This window comes from Cebidichthys violaceus, unplaced genomic scaffold (genome assembly GCF_023349555.1).
Source record: "Cebidichthys violaceus isolate CVI_PGR_0920_01 unplaced genomic scaffold, fCebVio1.0.p SCAF_8, whole genome shotgun sequence".
In the NCBI taxonomy this organism is placed as follows: Eukaryota; Metazoa; Chordata; class Actinopteri; order Perciformes; family Stichaeidae; genus Cebidichthys; species Cebidichthys violaceus.
The window spans coordinates 13,921,002-13,944,443 of NW_027176964.1; the positions used below are offsets into that span (position 1 = coordinate 13,921,002).

General features: G+C 42.2%; 1 protein-coding gene across 1 annotated transcript in view; it reads right to left on the bottom strand.

Annotated features, from left to right (window-relative positions):
* The window catches only part of st6galnac3 (ST6 (alpha-N-acetyl-neuraminyl-2,3-beta-galactosyl-1,3)-N-acetylgalactosaminide alpha-2,6-sialyltransferase 3), a 67,027-nt gene that overhangs the window by 31,643 nt on the left and 11,942 nt on the right, over window positions 1-23,442 (bottom strand). Inside the window, exons 2-3 of the mRNA XM_068701810.1 lie at window positions 13,805-13,999; window positions 2,604-3,013 (exon numbers count right to left, since the gene is read on the bottom strand). Of these exons, the coding sequence (XP_068557911.1) occupies window positions 2,604-3,013; window positions 13,805-13,999 (605 nt within the window). The remainder of the gene's footprint in view (window positions 1-2,603; window positions 3,014-13,804; window positions 14,000-23,442) is intronic.

Below are 23,442 nucleotides of genomic sequence, written 5' to 3' on the forward strand. Positions count from 1 at the left end.
GTATGCCTTTGTTCTTTGTTAAAAATGATCCAAAATTTGTGCCGCGGCCAACGATCGTCAGTTACACTGCGACTACAGAATTACACCTCACAAAATAGAAACACACACACACACACACACACACACACACACACACACACACACACACACACACACACACACAATACTTCTTTGTTTGCTTCCTGAAGTGTTACTAAAGCAGTTTCTATCATTCCCACTGTCTGCAAATTCAATACTACATGCCAAATGTAAGCAGTTTGTTTTTAGGCAGGAAAAATCAAGCTTTTTTTTAATTACTATTATTATAATTTGTTTAGTGTGAGGACGTAACAGAACAGAACATCTCAAAACATTTACAATAAATCTTTGGAAAAAACATTGTCTTTTCTCTTTGTGACGTTAAATGGCAACGTTAATCAAAACTGCACTTTGACTGATGTCCATTGGTGTATTTTATTGTTTCCTTTAAAAAAAAAAAGTTTGTATACTCACTGCAAAACAATACAGTTTATAATACAAAAATGAGTGTATCATACCTACTGTAAAAACAGGTCTTTTTCACAGGTGATCTTTTGACATCGACGAAAAGACATGTATCGTCCATACATGACTCACTGGGACTCTTATATGAAACAGAGCCATCTTTTATGTTATTAGTAACACCTGAGCTTTTCCTATTTACATACTTAAAATCTGCTTGGAATTAACACGCAGTTTGTCATTGGGATTCAGATAGCTGCTTATTAGTCCCTTCTTGGCTCTTGATGCTCTTATTTGGCCTCTTCTACCTGCTCCAGATGTCAAATCAGCTCGTCTGAGCCATTGGCGTTGTGACTCAACTTCTTCATCCTCGTTCAGATCATTGTAACGCCTCCACCTCTGAGTCTCCTCAAGTTTCTTTCTTTCGTTTCATTCCCTTTTTTTTTTCGCGTGGTTTTTGGAGGACAGGCTGAGAGACGGTTGCTCAGCCGGCATCGCATCACACCTGATCAGCAAGTCGAAGCTGAGGCGACGCGTTACCCCTGCTGCTCGCGGCTATCTGGATAATTAGAGTTGTGTTCGATCACTGTTCCAGCCAGGCTGAGGATCAAACCGTACGGCAAGCAGTGACAGGAAATCAGTGAGCGCTCACACACAAATGGCAGCGTAAAGGCAGATGAGCTGCTCCAGTAAAAAGCATTTAAGAGAGTGTGTTATGTTGTTGTGAATGGATAAGCGGAGGAAATAAATCGATTCAGATTTTTGAGAGTGTTATATTGCTTCAAGAAAAATAGGCTGCATGGCTGTGAGCCACTAAAAGAGCTGTGGTTTATTTCTGGAGTGATACCATAATGCATAAGCTACACATCATTATATAAGTCACTCCCTTCTCTCCCTCTGAATGCATTAAAACATACGCTGCATCTTTTAGGCCACTTTAAAAGCTGTTACCATGGACACTAATTACCTCTAAATACTGGTATTTGTGCAGCCACGTTTCAGACAAACATGACGGACAGGCAGGGAAGCAGGCGTATGGAGAAACCTCTCAGAGACGGTCACATCGGAGGCGGTTCATTGTTCGCACCTTGAGTTTCTGTCACTGTTACCAATCAGTAATGATTGAAGCGCTGCATCACACCCCGGAGCGTCGTGTCCTGTAATGAGATTCTTCTCCCCGAGCTGTCCTCACTAATCCCACATCTCTATCTGTGCTTCGCGGGTCTCCGGGAACAGCTGAGGCAGGCTGAACGCGGACGCTCTACAACGAAATTCAGTGTTAACCCTGCCGTCCTGAATAGGAGCGAGACAATGGAGCCGGATGCTACGCCTATTACCAAACATGTTAATCCTCTTAAGAAGTTAAGAGAGGTCTTGATGACATAAGGTAGACGCAGAAGTGCGGAGCTCTGTGGAAATAAGCAGAGGCTGGTCTGAGAAATGAGGTTCGTACTAAACAATAGCGAGCCTGGAGCCTGGCTCTCATAGTCATTAACCTGCGATTCTCTTTGGGGACTCGCTAGAGAAAGGAGTTGCTAGGTGGGTCTTTCTTTGAATAACAGAGTGCAATTTTAGCATATGTTGTTGCCAAATGTCTCCAACAAACTCTTTCCAACTTTCAAGGTTGCTGATCTGTAACTTGAATGATTCAACTGTTTTTTTTCCGGTAATTCAAAATGTGCCAAGGCGCTGGCAAAGAAGTTGTGGGACCGGCTGTAACCAGGGTGTTTAGAAAGACTGCCAGAATCATGCTACCTCATTAACTGGATTTTCCCCAGACTGGCATTTGGCTGATGTCTATAACCCAGGCTGCACATCTTCTGAGGCTCCTAATAAAAGCTTTTCGTGAGAAAATGGCCTCCAATGCCGTGAGCCTCTACAGAAGGAAAGTTAAGGAACTCACTTTGACAAGGCCCTCATGAAAGGGAGGATTTGAGACAAGGAAAGCACAGAGCGCCGAGCACGGCATCATCATCGACAAGGTCGATATTATAGCAGTGAGCAGAACACTGAATGCCAAAGTACTGAGTGGCAAATTTGTCAAAGCGAACAATCGGAGCGCCGCCGTGGAATGTTGTGCTGCCGAAAATAGTAACGCATAAAGCAATGAAGATGTGACTCACCGATCTTTACCCGTCTCCTTCTTGAAGACCATGTCGCAGTAGTTCATCCTGTCCTCTGTGGTGACGTAAATGCGCGCTTGAGGGTAATTCTCAGCCGCCTGCCGGAGCATGTTGTACACGATGCCCTTGCCGTCCTTCCTCATGTTTCGCAGCGGCCCCCACACGACATAGACGGTGTCGTTGCCCTGCCCGAAGAAGTACTGGGGCTTCTGCAGCAGCAGGGGGACGCTGGTGTGCGAGACGACTCTCAGCGTGGTCCGCTGGCCCACGTCACGTTCGAAGCCCCGCGTGGGCGCGTTGTTCATCCGCCAGATGCAGGGAGAGCGGTCGATCTGCTGGCCGGCAGCCTGGCCCAACATCTGTCCAGAGCTGGACACGATGCTGCAGAGCTCGCAGTGCAGCTTCAGAGGCTGGAGGAGAGGAAGCGAGTCAGTTACAACAAGACATCGTTATCATGATTGAGACAAGTCCGAGACAAGTCTCGAGTCCACGGGGACATGTCTGAGTTGCATCTCAAGTATGTCAGGGTAAGTCAAGTCTTAGGTTGAAATAAATCAGGATCAAGTCCAAGTTGAGTAACAATGTAGTCAGGGTAAGTCTTAAGTGTATTAAGACAAGTCCTAGTTGACTTGGGTCGGGGTGATTCTCAAGTCAATGTTCAACTTTACGGGGACAGGTCCAAGTCCAGTCTCCTTTTGCAAGTCAAGTCTTTCAGGTCAGGATGCTGACTATTATAATGCACAAGCTTGATGAAATATGCAGGACTTATTGTTTCTGTTTTAAATAGAGGCTACAACGACGGCTAAAGAGACCGGCAAAGTATATCAACAACCAACGCAACAATGAGTAAGGATGTGGTTCAGCTCACACAATAGAGGCACAAGAGAACGAGATAATAAGAGCAGAGACCTAAAAGAAAGGAAATATATCATAGTGCAAAATACTGCAGTGCTTTATCATCTTCTTTCATAGCTGGAGAGCGAGGCTTTTAGCCTGCTTATGCAGATAACAACATCCCCTCATCATTGAGAGGCTAAAAATGAAAGAAAGCTCGGTGAGGGAACAGCGGTCGCCTGGAAATTACCACCGGAAAACAGAATAAAGAGAAAAAAGCAGGATTTAAAACCAGAAATCGTATCTACGGTTGAGGTAATCAATGCTACTGATCATCAACTCTTTCAACAATTTATGGCTAAAATAAGGAATACAGTTTTTTGAAGTATTTGGAAAAAAGTGATAAAAATCCTCCTATTGTGCTATTTTCTTAATACTGACTGAAAACCTCTGAGTGTAGTTTTCTTCTAAAATATACTGCATCTCATGTCATTTTCATCTCATGATGTTATAGTTTGTGATATATTATTATTATATATATGCAATAATCAAATAAAAATATCAAAGTAATGTTTTGGCAAGGGGTTTGTGTGATCAAAACATAACATAAAATACATTTGGTAATTATTCTTGAAGAAAAAAAAAATCATCAGGGCTTTATGGCTCTATATAATTTTCTTTTATGTCTTAAGATTAATGCCACTGTGCCCAGAACTAACATTGATTAAGTTAATTGAATGTGGGACCTCAGAGTCTTACTGCGGCAATGCAGGACGGAGAAGTAAGAGAGTTGCGTCATTTATCTTACTGTATATTTTTTTTTTATACATCTTATTATACTTTACTGGAGCGAGGGGATTTGTAATGAATCTCCAATAATAGCTCTTAGCCACGCTTTGCCAACAGAGAAGGAAAGCTCCCTCTGAATCCAAAATGGGAGATTTGCCTAATTGAAGCTAATATGCTTGGTTTGTTTTGATGAGATTAAACTTACTTAAGTGAATGAACGCTAAGAGAAAGTTAAAAAAGAAAAAGCATTGTGTCATGACTAAACCCCGGTTGATCATTTGCTTAATGGGGAATAACTGCAATGTCCCTGGTTTGAATATAAATTACATTTGTGCTGCGTTCTGGCCGACGAACATCAAACTCTCTCTTGCATGTTCTGCGTTTAATCAACAAACAAGAGAGTTTTAGTATGCAAACAGAATCCCACAAGAAAGCCCAGTGAACTCTACCATGACTACTGGGCTCATCAGCACTCACATGACTCATTGTAATGCATGCAAAAGATCAACAGCGTAGGATTCGGAATCGTCAGAATACAGAGCTACCTGCTATTGCTTTTCCTCTCATGTGTGTGTGGAATCAGTCACAGGTTAAGAAATGATCTCTGGGCCTGGGCTGCTAGCTCTCCATTTACTGGCTGGTTGAGACACACATCACCGCAGCCTTGAGCTGTCAGCGGCTCGTCCATCATCAAGCCGCTGCCCTTAGCTCAGCTCATAACTCCATCACGCCTCTCAGCACACACAGATTGGCTGAACTCTGTGGGGAACACTGGCTGGCAAACTGCATGCGAACACATGGGTTTACAACTGGAAACCTTTACCGCTGAAGGGCCCCCGAGCAAGGCATTTAACCCACGACTGCTGCAGTAGGGCAGCTCAGAGAGAGGTTGTACATTTACGAAGAGAACCGAGTGAGAGATTTCCCGCATTAATTAAGCTTCATTTAAAAAAAACACAAAACAGGCATCTGAGTAGATCACAGTAACAAAAATAGAAATGTAACTAGCTTCCCATGAACATTAATCACATTTAAATGCATTAACGAAAATTCCTCTAACGACTAAAAACCCCCACTGGAACAATTTGATTTAGTATATATGATTGGAATCTCCGAACATTACGTCCTGTAAATCAATAAAATGTTATGGCCTCTTCATCCTCTCAGCTGTGATTCATGTTTCAGTTTCACGTTCACGACGGTGCTGTTTCAGCGTTTCATGCAGTAACCGCAAACAGAGTGCGCTTTTATAATCCAAATCATTTCGGCACTCTCCGATAAGTACAAAATCTACTCAAAGCCTGAGGTTTTAATGCGGCAGTGTGTCAAAAATAAAGTGGGTTATTTAAAAGTGGGCTTAATGCCTGGAACTCGGTCATCATTAAATTATAGCAATGGGGTGTGAACTTAACCTTGACGTTCATTAAAATGCTCTAAACACGATTAATTAATAAGCAATAATTATTACATTAACGTGCCAAGTCCCAGTGTAAGGCGCCATGGCACTTAAAAATTCATTGATTAGCTGAAGTTGTCTGCATGGTGAAAAGTGATTAATTCCATATGCTCCTCTTGGGAGAGCAGTGGTGGAATGTAACTAAGTATAATTACTTAAATACTGTACATAAGTACAATTCTTTAGGTTTCATGTTATGCTACTTCATACTTCTACTCCACAACATCTCAGAGGCAAACGTTGTACTGTTTTCTTTCCTCTATTAATCTGCTACTTTGCAGATTCTGATTAATAAACCAAAACATTATCAAACAATTTTCTGAAGTATTATAATATGTTAGGATAAGATGACATAAGACTTAATTGATGAATTCAAGCTACCCGGCAGTAGACTGAATAATTAAAATTAGCCTCAGCTTTAGCAGCTAAAACATTAAAGTGATGTACATATTAATACATCAATCATAAGCCATTAATAAAATATGCATTATTCTGAAACAGGCCATTCTGCATAATCCTGTTAAGTTTGGTACTTTAACTATATTTTGAAGCTAATTGTTTTGTACTTATACTAAAAAACAATGGATAGACTCATACAAAAATAGTCCCTCTCACTCATCATGGATGTCTGTATCTGCAGAGACCCTGCCCTCTGCCTGAATCACCTTCTTCTCTTTTATATCTTACTGTGTTCGGCACGTTTCTGGGCGTCAACCTCTATTAAAACGTAGCGACCAGGTGCCAGATCATAAGCACTCATCCAGGGAATGCAATTATCAGCTGCCACCTGCCAAATACAAGGTACATGTTGGCTGTGGCCGGTAAACATTTAAGGTCACCTGCACCCATAGTGCAGGTGACCTTAAATCAGATCATGATATATTATTTCCAAAAAAGCAATTCCTAAATCAAAAATAGTCAGGGATTAAGGTAGGATATATTCCATATCTATGCTGTTTAAAGTGCTGTACAAAGATTTCAGAAGTGGCAGACTTCTGAGTGGGCGGTAGAAATGTTCAGTGAGCTACCACAGTGGCAGGTGAGGAAAAAAACTTTAATTTTAGAACCTTCACGCATCCAAGAGGAAACTACAAAAGTGACAGACACAGAGCCGAAAAAACGCAAATACAGCAAGGGAAGAGGTAAGTGGACAAAGCTTGTTCCAAAACTAGAATGTATCTGAAGTTGGCTTTCGCCTGCTGGCGAGCATCCTGACCCTCCTCCTTTGAATGTTGTGTTTACAAACCACATCCGACAAATCCTACTCCTTCTGCCTAAAGCAAGGGTCCGCAACCTTTACTATCCAAAGAGCCATTTTTCCCTATTTTCCACAAAATAAATTTCATCTGGAGCCGCAAAAGCTATTTGATATTACAGTTTATAAAGTTTTAAATATAGTTATATTATATATACAAAAATTATAGTTAGTTGTATTTATGAAAATAGACAAAAAAGACAATTCTTGACATTCTATTGCTATTTTACCTGTTATAACAATATCAAACTCTTATGAAGAGGAGAGTTTGCTGCAGCAGTTGACAAATCGCTCTTTTTCGCTCATCTCCACCGTGATACTGTTCAGCAAATGCGGTGTGTTTCTTCTGGAAGTGTCTTTCTACATTACATGTTTTGCACATATCAAGCATACAGGTAAGCCAGCATCGTTTGCAGTGAAAGCAAATGAATACGTCCACGCAGAATTAAACAATCTATTTTCCTCGATGACTTTTCTTTTTTTTTTGTGCAAATCATGAGCCACCTGCAGGGAAAAGCGCTTGACAGCGACGTAATAGGATGTCACATTTTAGTTGACAAAATATTAAAACATTTTTTATTTTCAGTGACACAGTAGACACCCACGTTCGCTACTTGATTGGTTCTTAGCAGTCACGACATGTCCTTCCCTGATTCGTCACACCCCTATCACGTGACCCGTACCCGGTAATTCACAAACAGCCTTGGTCTATCGACTACCAGGTTAATCTAACACTGATTACAGGCGTTGCTAACCTTGTTGTCTTTACTAGCAGCTGTTGTCCAGTTAAAGTCTGCATGTCTGCGGAGGAAGCAGCTGTTATTGTAGCGATTAGCGAGCGGCGTGACCAGCGGCGTCATCAGACCTACGGAGCGGCCATCTGAAGTCAGGTTAGCGGCTTTGAGCAACCAATCTACTTCCTGTTTACACCGACCCCACCCGCGTGCCCAGTGTACGTGAATAGTCACGTGATATTCGTTTTCAGGCGTTGTAGTCTGGACGGCGATCGTCTCGAAAACGATGCTGAAACGCCACGTGGACAGAGATTGTTTTTGTTTGTTAAAACTTTTTTTTTATTATTATTATTATTAGTGTGGATGTAGATTGTAGGCATAAAGTAAGATTTTGAATGGAGGTCTCTTACATGTATTTACAGTATTTATACACTGTAGTATCACTATTTTTACTTAAAAAAGAGCAGAATATTTATTTTATCACCTCCAAAGAGGTAAAATACAGTTAATGTGTAAAATGCCATCAAATAGAGGATGACTTTGATTAGATAAGGTGCCGATTTTGCTTAGTTTTTAGGTCAGTCGGTTCACCACTTTGGTCCAGAGGGAAATATCATCGTTGTTTTACACTGTCGGTCCTTCTGTTTGCATGTTCTCTCCAGTATGGGTTTTCTCTGGGTGCTTCCTTACACCGTCCAAAGACATATATTAATAGTTAACTCTAAGTTTTCAGTAGGTCACCTGGTAGAGCGGATAACCCAAGCTACCAAGGCTGAGTCCCTAGCAGCGGCCCAGGTTGGAATCCAACCAACAGCCCTTTGATAGATGTCATCCCCACTCCTGTCTATCTTCAGCTCTACTATCTAATAATGGCAAAAAAGCCCCCCAAAAATAATCTTCAATAAAATTAAAATTGTGCTTACTTCTAATTAGCAACTGTTAGCATATTACATGCTAAACTAAGATGGTGAACATGGCTAAACATTGCCTGCTAAACATCAGCATGTTAGCACATAGTACAGTCTCAGCTGGTCCAGAGCAAGAAGACTTCTCATTAAAATGATTCGCAAAGAAATCTAAAAATAGAAGCACTTTGTGTGTTCATGTTGGCCATTGTGTACATTTCAAAGGGCTTGAATTTAAAGAGAAAAAAAAAGTCAGGACTAAATGAAAAAGAATTGAGTTTCTCTCTCCATCTGTGAAAGACCAGAGGCATGAATGTAAAGTGCCACAAGACAAATGTTTTCTATTTCTCCTGAAAGCAGAGCAGGAACGATTTATCACACCTGGAGGCAGACTCAATCAAATGAGGAAAATAAGGCAGACCATTCCCATGCTACCAGGTTATGCATTATACATGCGTGCAAGAGCTTTATAACACCTGAAATGACACCTCACTGTGGATCGTGTACGATTGCCTTACTGTCTGGGAGAAATATTACTGCTTCTTAAGGTGTTGCCGTGTGCTTAACGGAGGCTGACAGCTCACACAGCAGGCTTTCACTCCGGACGTAATCGCTCGGGACACCTGGCACAAGAATATCACCTTGACCAGACCTCCACTATTCTGTCCTTCCTTTGTCAGAAATTCCGGGAGCGTGCAGAACACTTTCGACGCTCACATTCAGGCCAATCACTGCCCTCTTCTGATTCGCTATAGAGAACTCACTGGTGGGGTATTTGAGCTGAAAAGAGGCCTAATTCTGCAGAAGCTGCCAGTCTTTCCTGTGATTTGCATTAGTCTCCATTGGGAGAGGGCAGTGATTTAAGCAGGCTTGTCTGGAGGCAGAAGGAGGTGCAGACATAGAGATTGGTGTAAGGCGTGATTGCCTCTGGGCCCTCGTTCAGTGGATGAAACTCTCCGGAGGCAGAGGGTGACGCTCCGCATTAATCTGCAAATATCAGCCTGCTGAATATTAGGCATCCACTTCTCATTAAGGATCAACGGATCCATCGCAACTCCGAATCTAGATGTATTGCAGCCCAAACCGAAAGCACAATCATCATTCCCCCGTCAAGACGGAAACGTGCGTGAATCTCTGCAGGCAAAATATACAATTTTCCTCCGTGCACACCACCGCCACAATTTCAGTTTTTCGCCGGCTGCCTTCCCAAACAACAAACACGTAGCTTGGTTTTTACATTTTTATGCGGTGGGAATTAAAAGGCTTTGATAATTCAATTTCCATAAATTGTGCGGGGAATATACAGCACAGAGCTGTTTGAAGGCGGAAGAATAGGATCACGGACATGGGGTGTTTGGTATTAAAAAGAAATCATGCACACAAGAGACTTCAAACAGGCGTTTACAGATCCAGCCCAAAAAAAAATTTGATGTCATGAATTAAGAAAATCCTCAAGGACGAGCTGCGTTGTTTCCATAAGTGCATTTTGAACACCTTCATTAACGAGGTGAAGCTCTGTGATGGCAGGTTAATGTTAACAGAGGGTTATAGAATATGGTATGCATCATAAAAGAAAGAACCTGTGTGTGACCTTATTAAGTTGCATGTTCCTCACCAACAGAGCACCTTTAAAGAGATAGTTTGGGTTTTTTTTGATGTGGGGTTGTATGAGATACTTATTCATAGTCAGTGTATTTCCCACAGTAGATGGCGGTCGACATGCTCCCAGTTTCAATAAACAAGCAGCAGTAAAAGCATGGAAGCAAAGCAAAGTACTGCTGTGGACGGAGGCAGCAGAAAAAATAATGTTAGGCAGCTAAAGAAAGGCCCACCAGTTGTGTCCACTGTCCAATTTATTTAGAACATTTTCACTGCTTTAACTTGCTATCAGGTGGACATTTCAGGCTTCATCTATGCTCCTTTGACAAAAATGGTATTTAATCCTCACAGAACACAGGTGTCTGTTGGTCTACTGCTGCCTTGATCGGTTAGTTTGTTTGTGTCATTGTGTAACTTTGGTGATTAAAAGGGATAGTTCAGCGGAGACCAGTAACCCTTGTGTTCGGCAATGTAAAATGACTATTTTTGTGTTTTGGTTTTGAAGATCCCCATTGGACAAGGCTGTCTGACTGCAAGCTAATGCAATGTGAATATTCTAAATACAGTGTACACTTAAACTGATATTGATTTTCGTTCAGGTGGGCCTTTCTTTAAGGTGGCTAAAATACGTTTTTGCCGCTCCCCCCTGTCCACAAGAGTACATGGCTTTGCTCCTGTTCCAGTACTCTTCTCTGTTTCCTCCCCAGCTGCCTCATTCACATCAATCTTTTTGGATGGATGGCCCAAACCCACAAGATCTATTATAAAAAAAGAACAAAACAAGGAGGGGGCAGGATATGTTCAAGGACACAGATATTGGGCAATAGCAGTGGCAGAGCCTCAGGAATAAGAACAAGAAAATATGGCAATAAATATAGATCCAAAACACTTCTTACACAGTCAGTGTCTCGTCAAAAGTTCTCTTTTCCCCCCCACCCACCACTAATGAGGTAATACCAAAGTGGATCTATTTAGATTCTACCACAACCTCCACATGAAAGTGTGGTACCACCAAAACACTATGTCACTACGGACCGGAAAAGCTCTTCTTAAGTCTCACTTTTTGCCTCCAGCATCAAATGTCACTCTGACTGACTTCACACAAAAAAGGTCCACTTTGACATTGAGATTTTGTTCTCTACACCTGATAAGACTGTCTGACCAAATCCCCAAAAACAGGCCTTGAACTGTCTAGCCAAGAATGAACCAATTATCATAAAACCGGCTGAAAAAGGGGGAGCGGTGGTGGTAATGGATAAGGACAAATATGTTGAAACGCCTTATGGCAATTGGATAACCCTGACATATTATCCAAAACTGTCCTCAAATCCATTAGGTACCACAAAGGGGACATTGAGAGGAATATTATCCACAGCTAAAGAGGCAGGGTGGATTACCAAACACGAGCATGATTTCCTGTGGTGTGAACATCCTAGGATACCATGTTCCTCACAGGAATATATTATATCATCAACAAGAATATTATATCATCTAATGCAGAGGTCTTCAACAGGGGGTCCGCGGAGGTACTGCAGGGGTTCCGCGAAATTTTGGGTTGATTAAAGAATTCGTTTTTTTTGTTTTTTTCCCAAACATGAATCTGTCCATTATTTTAATAGTTCATTATTGTATGCAAGATAACGGGTATGTTTATGCACGGCAGTGGCACAAATAGGCCATCACTCATTTTTCGTTTCCACATTCATGTTTAAAATAAAAACTAAATTTGAATAGCTTGTATGCATGATTATCATGCAATTGACAATGTTGATATTGCCATTGGTATCAGTTGACAAGGTGTGTTTCTAAATGGCAGTGGCACGGCCACCCTGCTCACTGTACCTTGCACATGTTTAAAATAAAAACATAAATATATGAACCTGTGTAATATTTGAATAGCTTAGTATTGAATGCACAATAACAAGGTATGTTTATACATGGCACTAGGCCCAGTTTAATATAAAACACAATTGTATACAGTATATATAGGAGGGGGTCCCTGATCTAATGGATCCCTTACAGAGCCTGCCTCTCATCTTATAGACTTTCATGTTAAGCCTTTGGTACAACAGCCTCCATACGTCCAGAGCACTACTCGTGTTCTAGAACCTGTTGTCACGACTACATGTTTGTCCTGTTCAGACATGGCCACTAAAGGTTCATTGCAGAGATCTCTCACACAAAAACTATATGAAAAATAAAATCGTACTGGATGGTGTATACACAGTATTAGTAGATATTACTGAAAACTACCGATGCTCTGTTCTGCAATTATTTAGTGCTATTTGACGTTATCTTGGATTTCTACAACCGATGATGATGATCAGCTGCCGTGTGCTCCACAGCTGACCACGGACGTCAGTACAGTCCGGCCCTCTCCTCGAGGAGGTGAGCTCCGGGGTTTGGAGAATGTCAGAGTTGATGAAATTTTGAGCAGAATTTCTTTAGAGATTTCAGACTGAATCAATATATCTGCTTCATTTTGCTCCATGTGGAAGTAAGAGGAAATTACCATTTGTATTGTCTTAGTCTGAGTAACATGCTGTCATGTCAGACAGTAGAAAACGACAGACGGTCCAAGATCACCAGGGATAACGACCTGCACCCTCACATTTAAAATCCAAAGTTTAGTAAATACTACACATATGGTAAAGTATGGAAACACTTTGGGTTTTCACACATTGCCTGAAAAAGCAGAGCTAGACACGCCAAAAGCTGCATGCAAACTCTTTCATTGACAGGTAACGATATGTTTAACATTAATACGACCTACTACATGAGTGCCCATAGGGCTCGACTGCAGTCAAGCCAGCCGTCACTCGCATCTCTGTGGTCAAGCCAGCCAATGCTGCAACTGTAGTGCACCCATATATTGACATCCATGGTAAATGCATTTAAACGGCCCAGATTGAGCTGACTATGGATGTATAACGAGAACAGAGCTGATGGGGCAGAGCTAGAGATGGACTTGGCGAAGTTAGCGGAAGGACACGTGTGACTACGTCCAATTTAAGATGATTTTAAGGTACTATGGATAAGTACCTCGTACAACCCCACTTTAATAATCCGAATTATCCTTTTAAGTTCAAGACACAATCTCAAAGATTTTCATTTAAAAATATGTTTGTTGATTCACAATGTATCGCCAAAGCAGATCACAGAGGGTGATTGAGCCTATGGCCCTCTGAAAATATTGCAATATTTATAAATTTGCAGTATTACAAACGAAAAATGCGGAATTATAGTTTTTCATCGAATACACACAAAAAAGTAACTATGCACACAATTCTGAAAACTTGAAGCTCATGCATCCACAAAAAGACTGCTAAACTCCAACCACAATTGCATTGTTTTCACTCAAATAGAAATTATAAATTGACCAGGACTGAAATTGTTGCCAATTGAACAAATAAAATGATATTTCTATGGAACAGAAACTATTAGCATTAGCAGCAGGAAAGGTACCACGATGCTGACCACAAAGTGATGAGACTAAATAGCAACTCCCAAGTCTAGTCAAACATCTTTGTACAGATGAAACAAATATGAAGTTTTAACGAATGAAGATGCTGTTTCTGATTGTGCCTGGTGGTCAGTGTTTGTGTGTTTTGCCTATTTGTGTCGCTCACCTCCTGTTTGGGGATGCTAACATAGCCCAGGTGAGGCTTGAAGGCCTTGTACGGCTGTTTGGAAAAGATCCAGTGGCTGCTGAACGTCTGACCGAACACTGGTTGCAGGAGAAAGTAGGGCTTCTCCGAGTAGTTCACCACGACCACGAAGAGCGACACCACCACAATCAGACTGGTGGCGATCAACGACTTCCTCTGAGGAGAGAGAGAGAGAGAGAGAGAGAGAGAGAGAGAGAGAGAGAGAGAGAGAAAACACTTAAAACAAGTCAGAGAAATTTAGTTATCATACAAAAGTGAACGTTTTCAACTTTCTTTAATGTCAGTAGTTTAAAAGCTTGAATTAAAGAGTAAATATAAGAAATATACTTGAAAAAGGCCAATCATTTTATTTGCAATACAACAAATATATTGTATTAAAGAAAACAAATATATACAACATAACAACCAGGCAAGAAAAGGAAGATGATTGAAGATGATTACGTTGGACATAATATATGATAGTAATAATAATAAGATATACACATAAGATATGCATATTGACAGAAAAGCAGAGTTTAAGAATGGTTGCATAGTTGTCATCATTTCTTTCACCACTACGGACTGAAATATCTCAACTATTGGATGGATAGTCGTGAAATATTAGACCAACATGTTCTCCAGAGGATAAATCCCACTGACTTAGCTCTGACTTTTCATCTAGTGCCACCAGCAGGTTGATGTTTGTGATTGAGAGTGAAGTATCGTGGCGACTAAAGGATGGATTGCCATGAATATTTGTCACAGATATTCAAGGTCCAAAGAAGATAAATTCAACTGACGATCCTCTGACCCGTCAAGGTTTTCACTTATTCAGTGAAATAACTCAACATCATTTGATGGATTGGCTCAAAAATAAGGACATTCATGGTTCCCAGAGGATGTATTCTTATGACTTTTCATTTAGCGTCCATCAGCTTCAGCTATACTTGCTTTTTAGCATGCAGACAGTTGTACCAGCTGCTTAACATCACCGGCATGCTAGCATCAACACACCTTACCTCAAGGCACCAGTGTGTAAATACAGCCTCACAGAGCCACTAGCATGGCTGTAGATAGTCTTGATGTACTAGAGTCAGAGGATTAGGGACCTCGTCCACTGTGCGCGAATACTGTAATCTACTTTTCTGTTTCAGCATCTCTACCGAGAAAGCAACAGCTGGCGCGTCATTGTTTCATACATGGCCCAACACAAAAGGATGGCCTGACCGTAAGCGGTATTATGGCCTGGCATAAAGAGCTGAGAGTGATGAATAATGGATAAGAGATGGAGGACGGGAAAAGGTCTCACGGAAGAGAAGCTATTGGCAGGGCAGAGCTGAGGAGATCAATGCACAGGAGAAGAATCAGATAGAGATGAAAAAAATCTGCGGCGCGCTACGATATCTCAGAGCCTGAGGTGATAATAGATTTCGGCAGAGTCAGAGATGTGTTTTATTTATTTTTTCCCAGGAAACTTCAATAACCTGCTTCTAATCTAACAGACAACACCAGTGGGAAACTCCAGATTTTTAGGAAGTGGTGTTTCGCAGATTCTTTTGAAGTTATCTGATGGTGAGAGGATTGAATGTGGCGTGCTGTATTGGTGAAGCCCCCACAGCCAAAGTGCCTGCACCACCACACGCTCTGATCTACAACATCAAACATCCCGAGGGAGGCGCCGGAGGCTTCGCTTTCCAGAGACGAGATCAAACATTTGAGGGGGGGTGGGTGGAGTGAGGGATGAAAAAGACGTTGACCATTTGCTGCCCTGGCATTCTACCGATTGCATGTACGTTACATCACGCAATGATTTCGTGGCATTACCGCCCATCTTTGATCACAAACAGAAGGGTTTCAACTTTGATCTGGTATGAAACAGCACAAAGAGGACAAATAAGAAGTGCTCGATATACTAAAAGTATTTTACAAAATAGATCACTTTTCTGAAAAGGGCAGACAGTCTGTTCTATGTCATTCCAAAAGAAGGAAATAAATGTCAGGTCGTTTCTGAAAATGTGCTGTGAAAGCCAGTCATCAGGTGTCCATTATAGAGCATGAAACCAACCCCTTATAAAGCAAGAGTTTTCTTCAGGGGGAAGAGGGGGGTGGTGGTGGTGGTGGTGGGAGGGGAAAAAACCCTCTGCTCAGTCTGCAGCACTGAAACGTCCATCTGTTCTCATGAGGATGAGAATTTCCTTGTCTCTTTCAACCTCAATCTGGCCATAAATCACAGGGGGAATGTAGTGTAGTGTCAAACTCTGGGGGCAATTGGAAGGTTCGGCGTGGGCGTAACGGGGTGCTAGACTTCCGTCCGAGACTCACGACCTGTCTCCTGGTTCGCTCATCCATCAGGGCGATCACGAGTTGGCCTGTTGATCCGTTTGACAGCGAAGCTGAGAGAATCGACATTGAGGAAGGCGCACAGTAGGGGATTTGGGGAGCGCCCGGCCGATGAAATGGGAACCATTAACACCAGCCAGTGAGGCAGCAGAGCGGCTATGAAGTTTCAACATTAGAGCTTTCGGTCAATGTTAAACCATTTTGCTTGGGGAATATGACTCCATGTGCGGCTGCAATGGCCTTGTTTGCGACCATCAAATCAGACGATGATGGTCATTAACTGCAGAACCTCTTCTGGTTGTTGCACGGGGATGTTTCATTTAACACTCCCCCACCGAAAGCTTTGAGGGAGTTATTTTTTAAAGGTGCTAAAACCCACTCTGAAGAGTTATTGATCTCTGTTCTCATACAGACTGCGTGGGATCATTGGGACCCGGGACACGAATGAGCTATAATCTTCCACCAGTCTCTCCTGCAGTGAGCCTGTGTGACCAGGTTACATATAGGAGGGGAAGCTGCCAGAAAGGTATTGATGGCCACCTCCTGATTGAAGCATCCGTTGTGCAGAAATTGAGATAGCAAGTAGTGGAATATAAATACCAGTAAGTACAATTACTCATGTACTGCACTCAAAGTAGTGTGTGTGTGTGTGTGTGGGGGGGGGGGGGGGCAGTATAAACAAGTTATCAGCACAACATTGACATTTCATCACATTTAAAGTTGATGTGGTGAACTTTTTGTCAAACAGTTGCTTATCTACACGACAACATTAGCATCCATCAGTCCAATATTCACTTTCTTATAGCTCTGTTTTTGGTCTGCACCAACTCCTGAGAGAAACATCTGCTCTCTTTAGATGCTAGATTCTGCACTGTGTTCACCAGCTAGTTGCTAACTGTTTCTGCCTGCTGTTTAGTGCTGGGCAGGTCGTGTTCAGTAGGTCTATCAGAGCTGTTTCTCTCTGCAAACAGCTGCGTGCTGCGGCTGGAAACGACGGCGTGAGAGTGAATACAAAAAGTAAAGCTGTGGACCGGACAAGCTAGACAATGAGCTGCAACTTCCAAGCTCCAACCTGGACAAAACCGAGCTACTGTTCCTCCCAGGGAAGGGTTGTCTGCACCGGGACCTGTCCATCACCATTGATGATACCGCAGTGACGCCGACTTGGATTGCGAGGAACCTGGGTGTGACACTGGATGACCAACTGTCATTCTCGGCAAACATTTCATCCGTCACACGCTCCTGCAGATTCCTGCTCTACAACATCAGGAGGATTCGCCCCTTCCTGACTGACGAGACAACGCAGGTTCTCATCCAGGCTCTTGTCATCTCCCGTCTGGACTACTGCAACTCTCTACTCACCGGAGCCCCGGCGTCGGCCATCAGACCTCTGGAGCTTGTCCAGAAAGCTGCAGCTCGCCTGGTGTTCAATCGCCCCAAGTTCTCCCACACAACTTCCTTTCTCCGTTCTCTACACTGGCTACCTGTAAGAGCTCGCATCCAGTTTAAGACTCTGGTACTAGCCTACAGGGCAGTGAAAGGAACAGCTCCTTCCTATCTTCAGGCCATGGTCAAGCCCTACACCCCCGCCCCGATCACTTCTCTCTGCTGCCTCGGGGCGATCAGTCGCCCCGTCGCTCAGAGGTCCTGGCGGCCGATCGACCCGGTCACGGCTGTTTTCTGTCCTGGCCCCACAGTGGTGGAATGAACTTCCCACTGACGTCAGGACAGCAGAGTCGCTGCCCATCTTCCATCAGGCTGAAAACTCACCTCTTCAGGAAGTGCTACCCTGAGCCTTCCACTCAGCACTTATTGTATTCATACTAGCTTGTTGCACTTATTGTATTCGTATTACTTTTTTTTTGCACTTACTGTTTTTGTTTGTTTCTGCACTGTACTTTGGCTCTGAGTTATGCTCTGCTTCATGCTCTTAGATGCTTGTTTGGAAAAGGAAATGCACTTATGACTTCTGGTGACTAGTGGTTCTCTTGAATACCTATGTTGAATGCACTTATTGTAAGTAGCTTTGGATAAAAGCATCTGCTAAAAAAAAAAAAAAAATGACTAATGTAACTCACTATGAAGCTCCTTTTAAAGCAGAGGAGAGCTGCATTTTCATTTGATAATTCTTTGTAGCTTCATCAGTAGGAGCGACTCTCCGTTCACATCGTTATTATAGAATTAGCAAATATAGTGGTAGTGTTTTGTTACAGCGAGGTCATTTGTATTTCAGTATCTGAATACCTCTAGCAATATCATGATCAGTATGAGGATGTGACTGTTCAGTGTTTGCTGTGCACAGAGGAAAATAAATATCTAAATATCTATTCATTTCTATATATATCACTGCAGCATTCCCCTACTTAACATGCACCCAATAGGCAATACATTTGAAAATAATAAATAAGAAGTGCCCCATACAATAGTGTGATGAATGAAAACTTGAAGCACATCAGCTGTTTATTTCCCCATACATATTGTGCAATCAAAATTTCCCCTCCATCAGGCTCTATCTGGGCATGAAGAGAATACAATTTCACATAAAGACCGACGCTCTAGCTCAGTAAACAACAGAACCACACTGTAGCTCAATCCAAAAAAACTAATCGCAATGGGTATTGGAATAATGAGAGGCTCAACCTGAAGAAAATGGCTCATGAAAAAACATATCTGGTAGCAATTTTCGAGTGCCTCCTGGGCAATAGGGAGGGGGGAAAAAAAACAGAAAATTACATTTGCAATGCAAAATCGCTACGTCCCTGGCACCTGATTCTTGTCACCACGGTCCAGCGAGCAGTTAAAATTCAATTTCAATTAATGCGTTTGAGAAAATATTTACAGTCTTTCTCTCGCTCTTCCTCCTCCTCTCTTTTTAAAGCCACAGTGTTGTTCTCCCGGGGAATGAGACAGGAGCATAAACAAAGAACCACTCTTTAAGATTGAGAGTGGGGGTCCAGACACATTACTTCATTCCTGTCATATTCCCAGCAAAAGGTCTCGCTTCTAAAGTCGTCCAAGTACGAGATAACAAACTGTTATTTTCCCGGAGGCGGAGGTCGACGCTTTGCTGCTGTTAACGCGGTCACGCACAAGTTCCCCTACAAATTTAACAGACCGGAGCTCTGACTGCTACGGGGCCTGTGCAAGAGAATTAATACAATTTGTAGATGTTATTGCATTTATATGAGGTTTATGACTATAAGATTAATTTAACTCATGAACTGTTTACACGAGTCTTTTGGGTCTTCACTCATCATGGGGGCGCATTTTTTATTTTCTTTCTATTTCAGTTACAAGTAAAGTCCTGCATTCAAAATTAATTTAAAGTACAGAAACATTATTAGAAAAATGTACTTTAAGTAATAAACATAAAAGTACTAGTTTTCCCAAATGGGCCCATTAATATAGTTATTTACTGCATAAAGTAGGAATCGTGTGGTTGGTCGAGATGAAGCTGGTTTTTTGTTGGGCCGTTTAATCGGCATGTCAGTCAATTATTGTCCGAAAAACTTTATTCAACCTGTTTTTGATTCAGACCAACTTGTTTAAAATAAATATGTCAGTATACATAAGACTTTGTGGACTCAATTCCAGGCTAAACTGAGTAGATAAGATGGCCAGTTTGTTTCATTGAGCAATGCATGTTTTAGAAGCTCATCATATGTTTTGTAGAAAAATAAATCAGTGAAATATGCAAAATAATTATTCACGTCCGTTAAATGTAGCCGAGTAAGAAGTGCAATATTTCCCTCTGAGTACAATGAAGTGGAAGTACTTAACGGTAATACATGTTGCATTCCACCACTCTGTTTCTCATCTTATCATTTCTCTGCATTTAATGAGCTGGAGTAGAGGTGAACTAATGCAAAGAAAAAAAGGAGTAATGGTGTCTCTACACCTGCTGCATCCATTCAGAGACGGTCGTATGAATGAACGAGCTGCACCTGTGGAGGTTTGCAGCCTGCTGGTCCCTGCAGAGCCCAGCAGAGGGGGCAGTCACCTCACACAGCTCTCATGTGGCATCCAGATGGGACCAGAGGAGCGACGCTTCACTTCTTCTTCTTCTTCTTCAAAACAAAAAAGAGCCTCTATGGAGCCTCTCCTGTCTACTGCTCTGCATTCCCTTCCTTTTATTTGGTTACAGCGTGTCAAATTAGACACATTCCAGCAGCAAGAATATGCATGAAGTGTTCCCGACAACACCAGAACAGTCACATGCAGAGACTGAAAAGTGTGACAGTATCGCGTCAAACACAAATATGTTCCTCACCGTGGAAGTCCGATTTAAAAGAAATGCAGTTAATGGCTATAACTTATCTATGAAACCATCTTGCTTAGAACAATTTGAGTAGAGTTTGCTGGGATTATTAACTGCCGCTGACTCGTGTGAGCTCGTTACACCGTACTTCATCCATTTGATCTTGCAGCAATGGAAGAGGAAAAAGTCAAATGTAAAAACGTACTGTTAGCCAGTATTTAGCTGGTACTTTGGGCAACAGGTAAAACCATCATTTGAGTGGGAGTGGGATTTCTGGTTCCGTCAATACCAAATGTTAGTGTAGTCTACTGGATCACAATATATATGTATTTTAAATGAATTATACCATGGTAGATGATTTTACAGTCCACCAGCCAACCTGATTTGTCTGTGATGCTTTAAACAGATTGATAGCTGAGACCTATTATAGAAAGTCCTGCTTTACTTTTTAGGAATAACTTCAGGGATCAACTTGTAGGAAATTAAAAGGTTCAAACTGAACCAGAATTTACGCGAGGCAAACAAATATCGAAAGTAAAAATACTGGTTCTTTGTTACACTTTGAGCCAACTTGAACAATTGTTTAAATGAAAATATCGGAGAAGTTTAGAGAGGAAATACATCTTAAGTGGAAATGCTAACTAACTAAACCAAAATGGTTGCAGACCACCGGTTTAATCTCTAACCATGAATTTAATAAGCTTTTCAAATGTTTTTTAAAACGAAAAGTACAAGTACCTCAAAAGTGTACCCAAGTACAGTACTTGTTGCCTACTTACTGGGAGTGGGACACTGTGTATTTGTGTATTAAAACCCATTGCTTAGTGCTGTGTGGATGTTTCCTTCTTCCAGTACAATAACAAAACATCCTGATGCTGCTGCCCTTGGTGTGCGCTCCTTCCGTTCAATATCACCCTTATCAGCAGCGGTGACATATGAAAAGAAAATCCTTCCATCCAGGTCAAATGAACACTAATCTGCTCTGTTGGCATGATACTGCTTCATTATAGTACAGAACATCACAGAGAATCTTAATCTGCCCCCCCAAAAATAATCTGTTTGCTTTTATGTGGCTGAGACTCTGCGGGGGGGGGGGGGGGGGGGGGGGGGGCAACAATAAGGAGGAGACATCCAAACATCAATACGGCAAAATCCTGTTTTAATCAGTAGATGTGGATGTAAAAGTGTCTGTGTGTGTGTGTGTGTGTGTGTGTGTGTGTGTGTGTGTGTGTGTGTGTGTGTGTGTGTGTGTGTGTGTGTGTGTGTGTGTGTGTGTCTGCACAAGTGTACTTGTATGCGTGACTGGAAAGCAGTCAAAACCCATTTGACTAATGCATATCTGATATCAAATGGAACATAATCCCCACAAGTATAAAGGATTAAACACTCTACAATATTCATTTCCCATTCTGAATCCCGTTCTGAGAACTTTTGGGACGGGAGGGAAAAAAATTAAATTAAAAACATACACCACCATATGTTCACAGAAAGAGTTTGGTGGAGCTCTCTGCTCCGCTGCTTGGGCTGCTGCTCGCTCGCTTGATAAAGTGAGGCGTTTGTCAAAAAGTGAAAAAGAAAAGAGCAGAACGAGTCTACCTGTCAGAAACGAAGCCTTTGTGCCGCGTGGAGAGATTGACATCACTGTCCACTTCTTCTGTGCAACCCTTAAAACTACTGTTTCTCCCTGGATGTGGTTCTTTGTTTACAGTCATCGATGTAAATCAACGTGCTGGTTCGCAGCTTTATATCATTAATCATCATCATCAACAGTAAACTAAATGTCTGGATTTTGAAGACAATCTCTATTAAACGCATTCATACGCAGAATCTGAATGCAACGGGACAAGATTTTCGTATCGGAAGCATTCTGGTTTGTAGTCCGAGGAGTGTTGAGCAGTCGCGGCAGAGCAGGCTGTGGTTGAATGCAGGTTAGCAGCAGTTTGTTGTTGTTTGGAGGGCAAAAGAGGTGGAACGCATCGGCCATATTGCAAACCTTTAAAATTAGCTCCTAAACTGATTACTCGTGAAACAATCCGTCGTTCAAGATGCTAATCAGACTGTAAACAATGAGCAGAGCACGGAAAAGGGAAGTCTTGACCTGGATATCTGCTGGCTACACCGGAACCCAGGAAATAAAGCCCGTCGCCCCCACCAGAGGCGTCAGACCGACAGCTGATGTGTTCCAAAGTTGGGGGACAGCCTGACTATAAAGACACAGCAGCTCCATGTAGCAGACCACCTGCTTCACTCACTTGTCTTTTATGGACAAATCGAGACTTAATGTGGAAAAAAAAAAAAAAAAAAGTCATGTTCCCTCTTCTACAATATCTATAACTTGTATTGTCGGGGGTTATATTTAGAGAGACTTTCGAGCCAGACTGTGTGGTGGCATTCAGCCAATAACAGAAAATGACTTCTGCTGCCCACTTATGACTAGAGCCATTTCAGCTTCATCCTGCTGCTGTAATATCGGAGCTTTTAAGTAGCCGGCTCTTAAAGTCACAGATGGCCGACGGGCAAAGGAGACCGCCATTCCGGCCAAGGACGAAGCTACTATATATTAATGAATCTGCCGCTCAGCATTCCACCACAGCCTGACTGCAGACACTTCGGTTTGCAATAGAGAGTAGATGCCACATTCGTGCCACTTTACAGCGGAATAGCAATTATTTTCCCCATCTCTTTGTGTTTGAAGGGCGAAGGCAGGGGAGGAGATGTGGCTGCTGAGAAAAACATCGACCAGAGAAAATCCATTTCAATTTGCCAAATGCCAGCGCAGGATTACTGACATTTAGCAACTGATATTTCCCCTGAAACTCAATGGTATCCCTCCATAACTCCGTAATAGAGCCCCGTCTCATTGGTAGGGATTGTACACAGCATGACTGCTCACACGGAGAATCTGAGTACATGAATCACCAGAGCAAACTACACCAACATTTGTGACTCTGAAAGGATTAGACAGACAGACAGATGCAGTACATCATCTGGAGGACGAGGGGAACAAACAGCGTCGCCAATT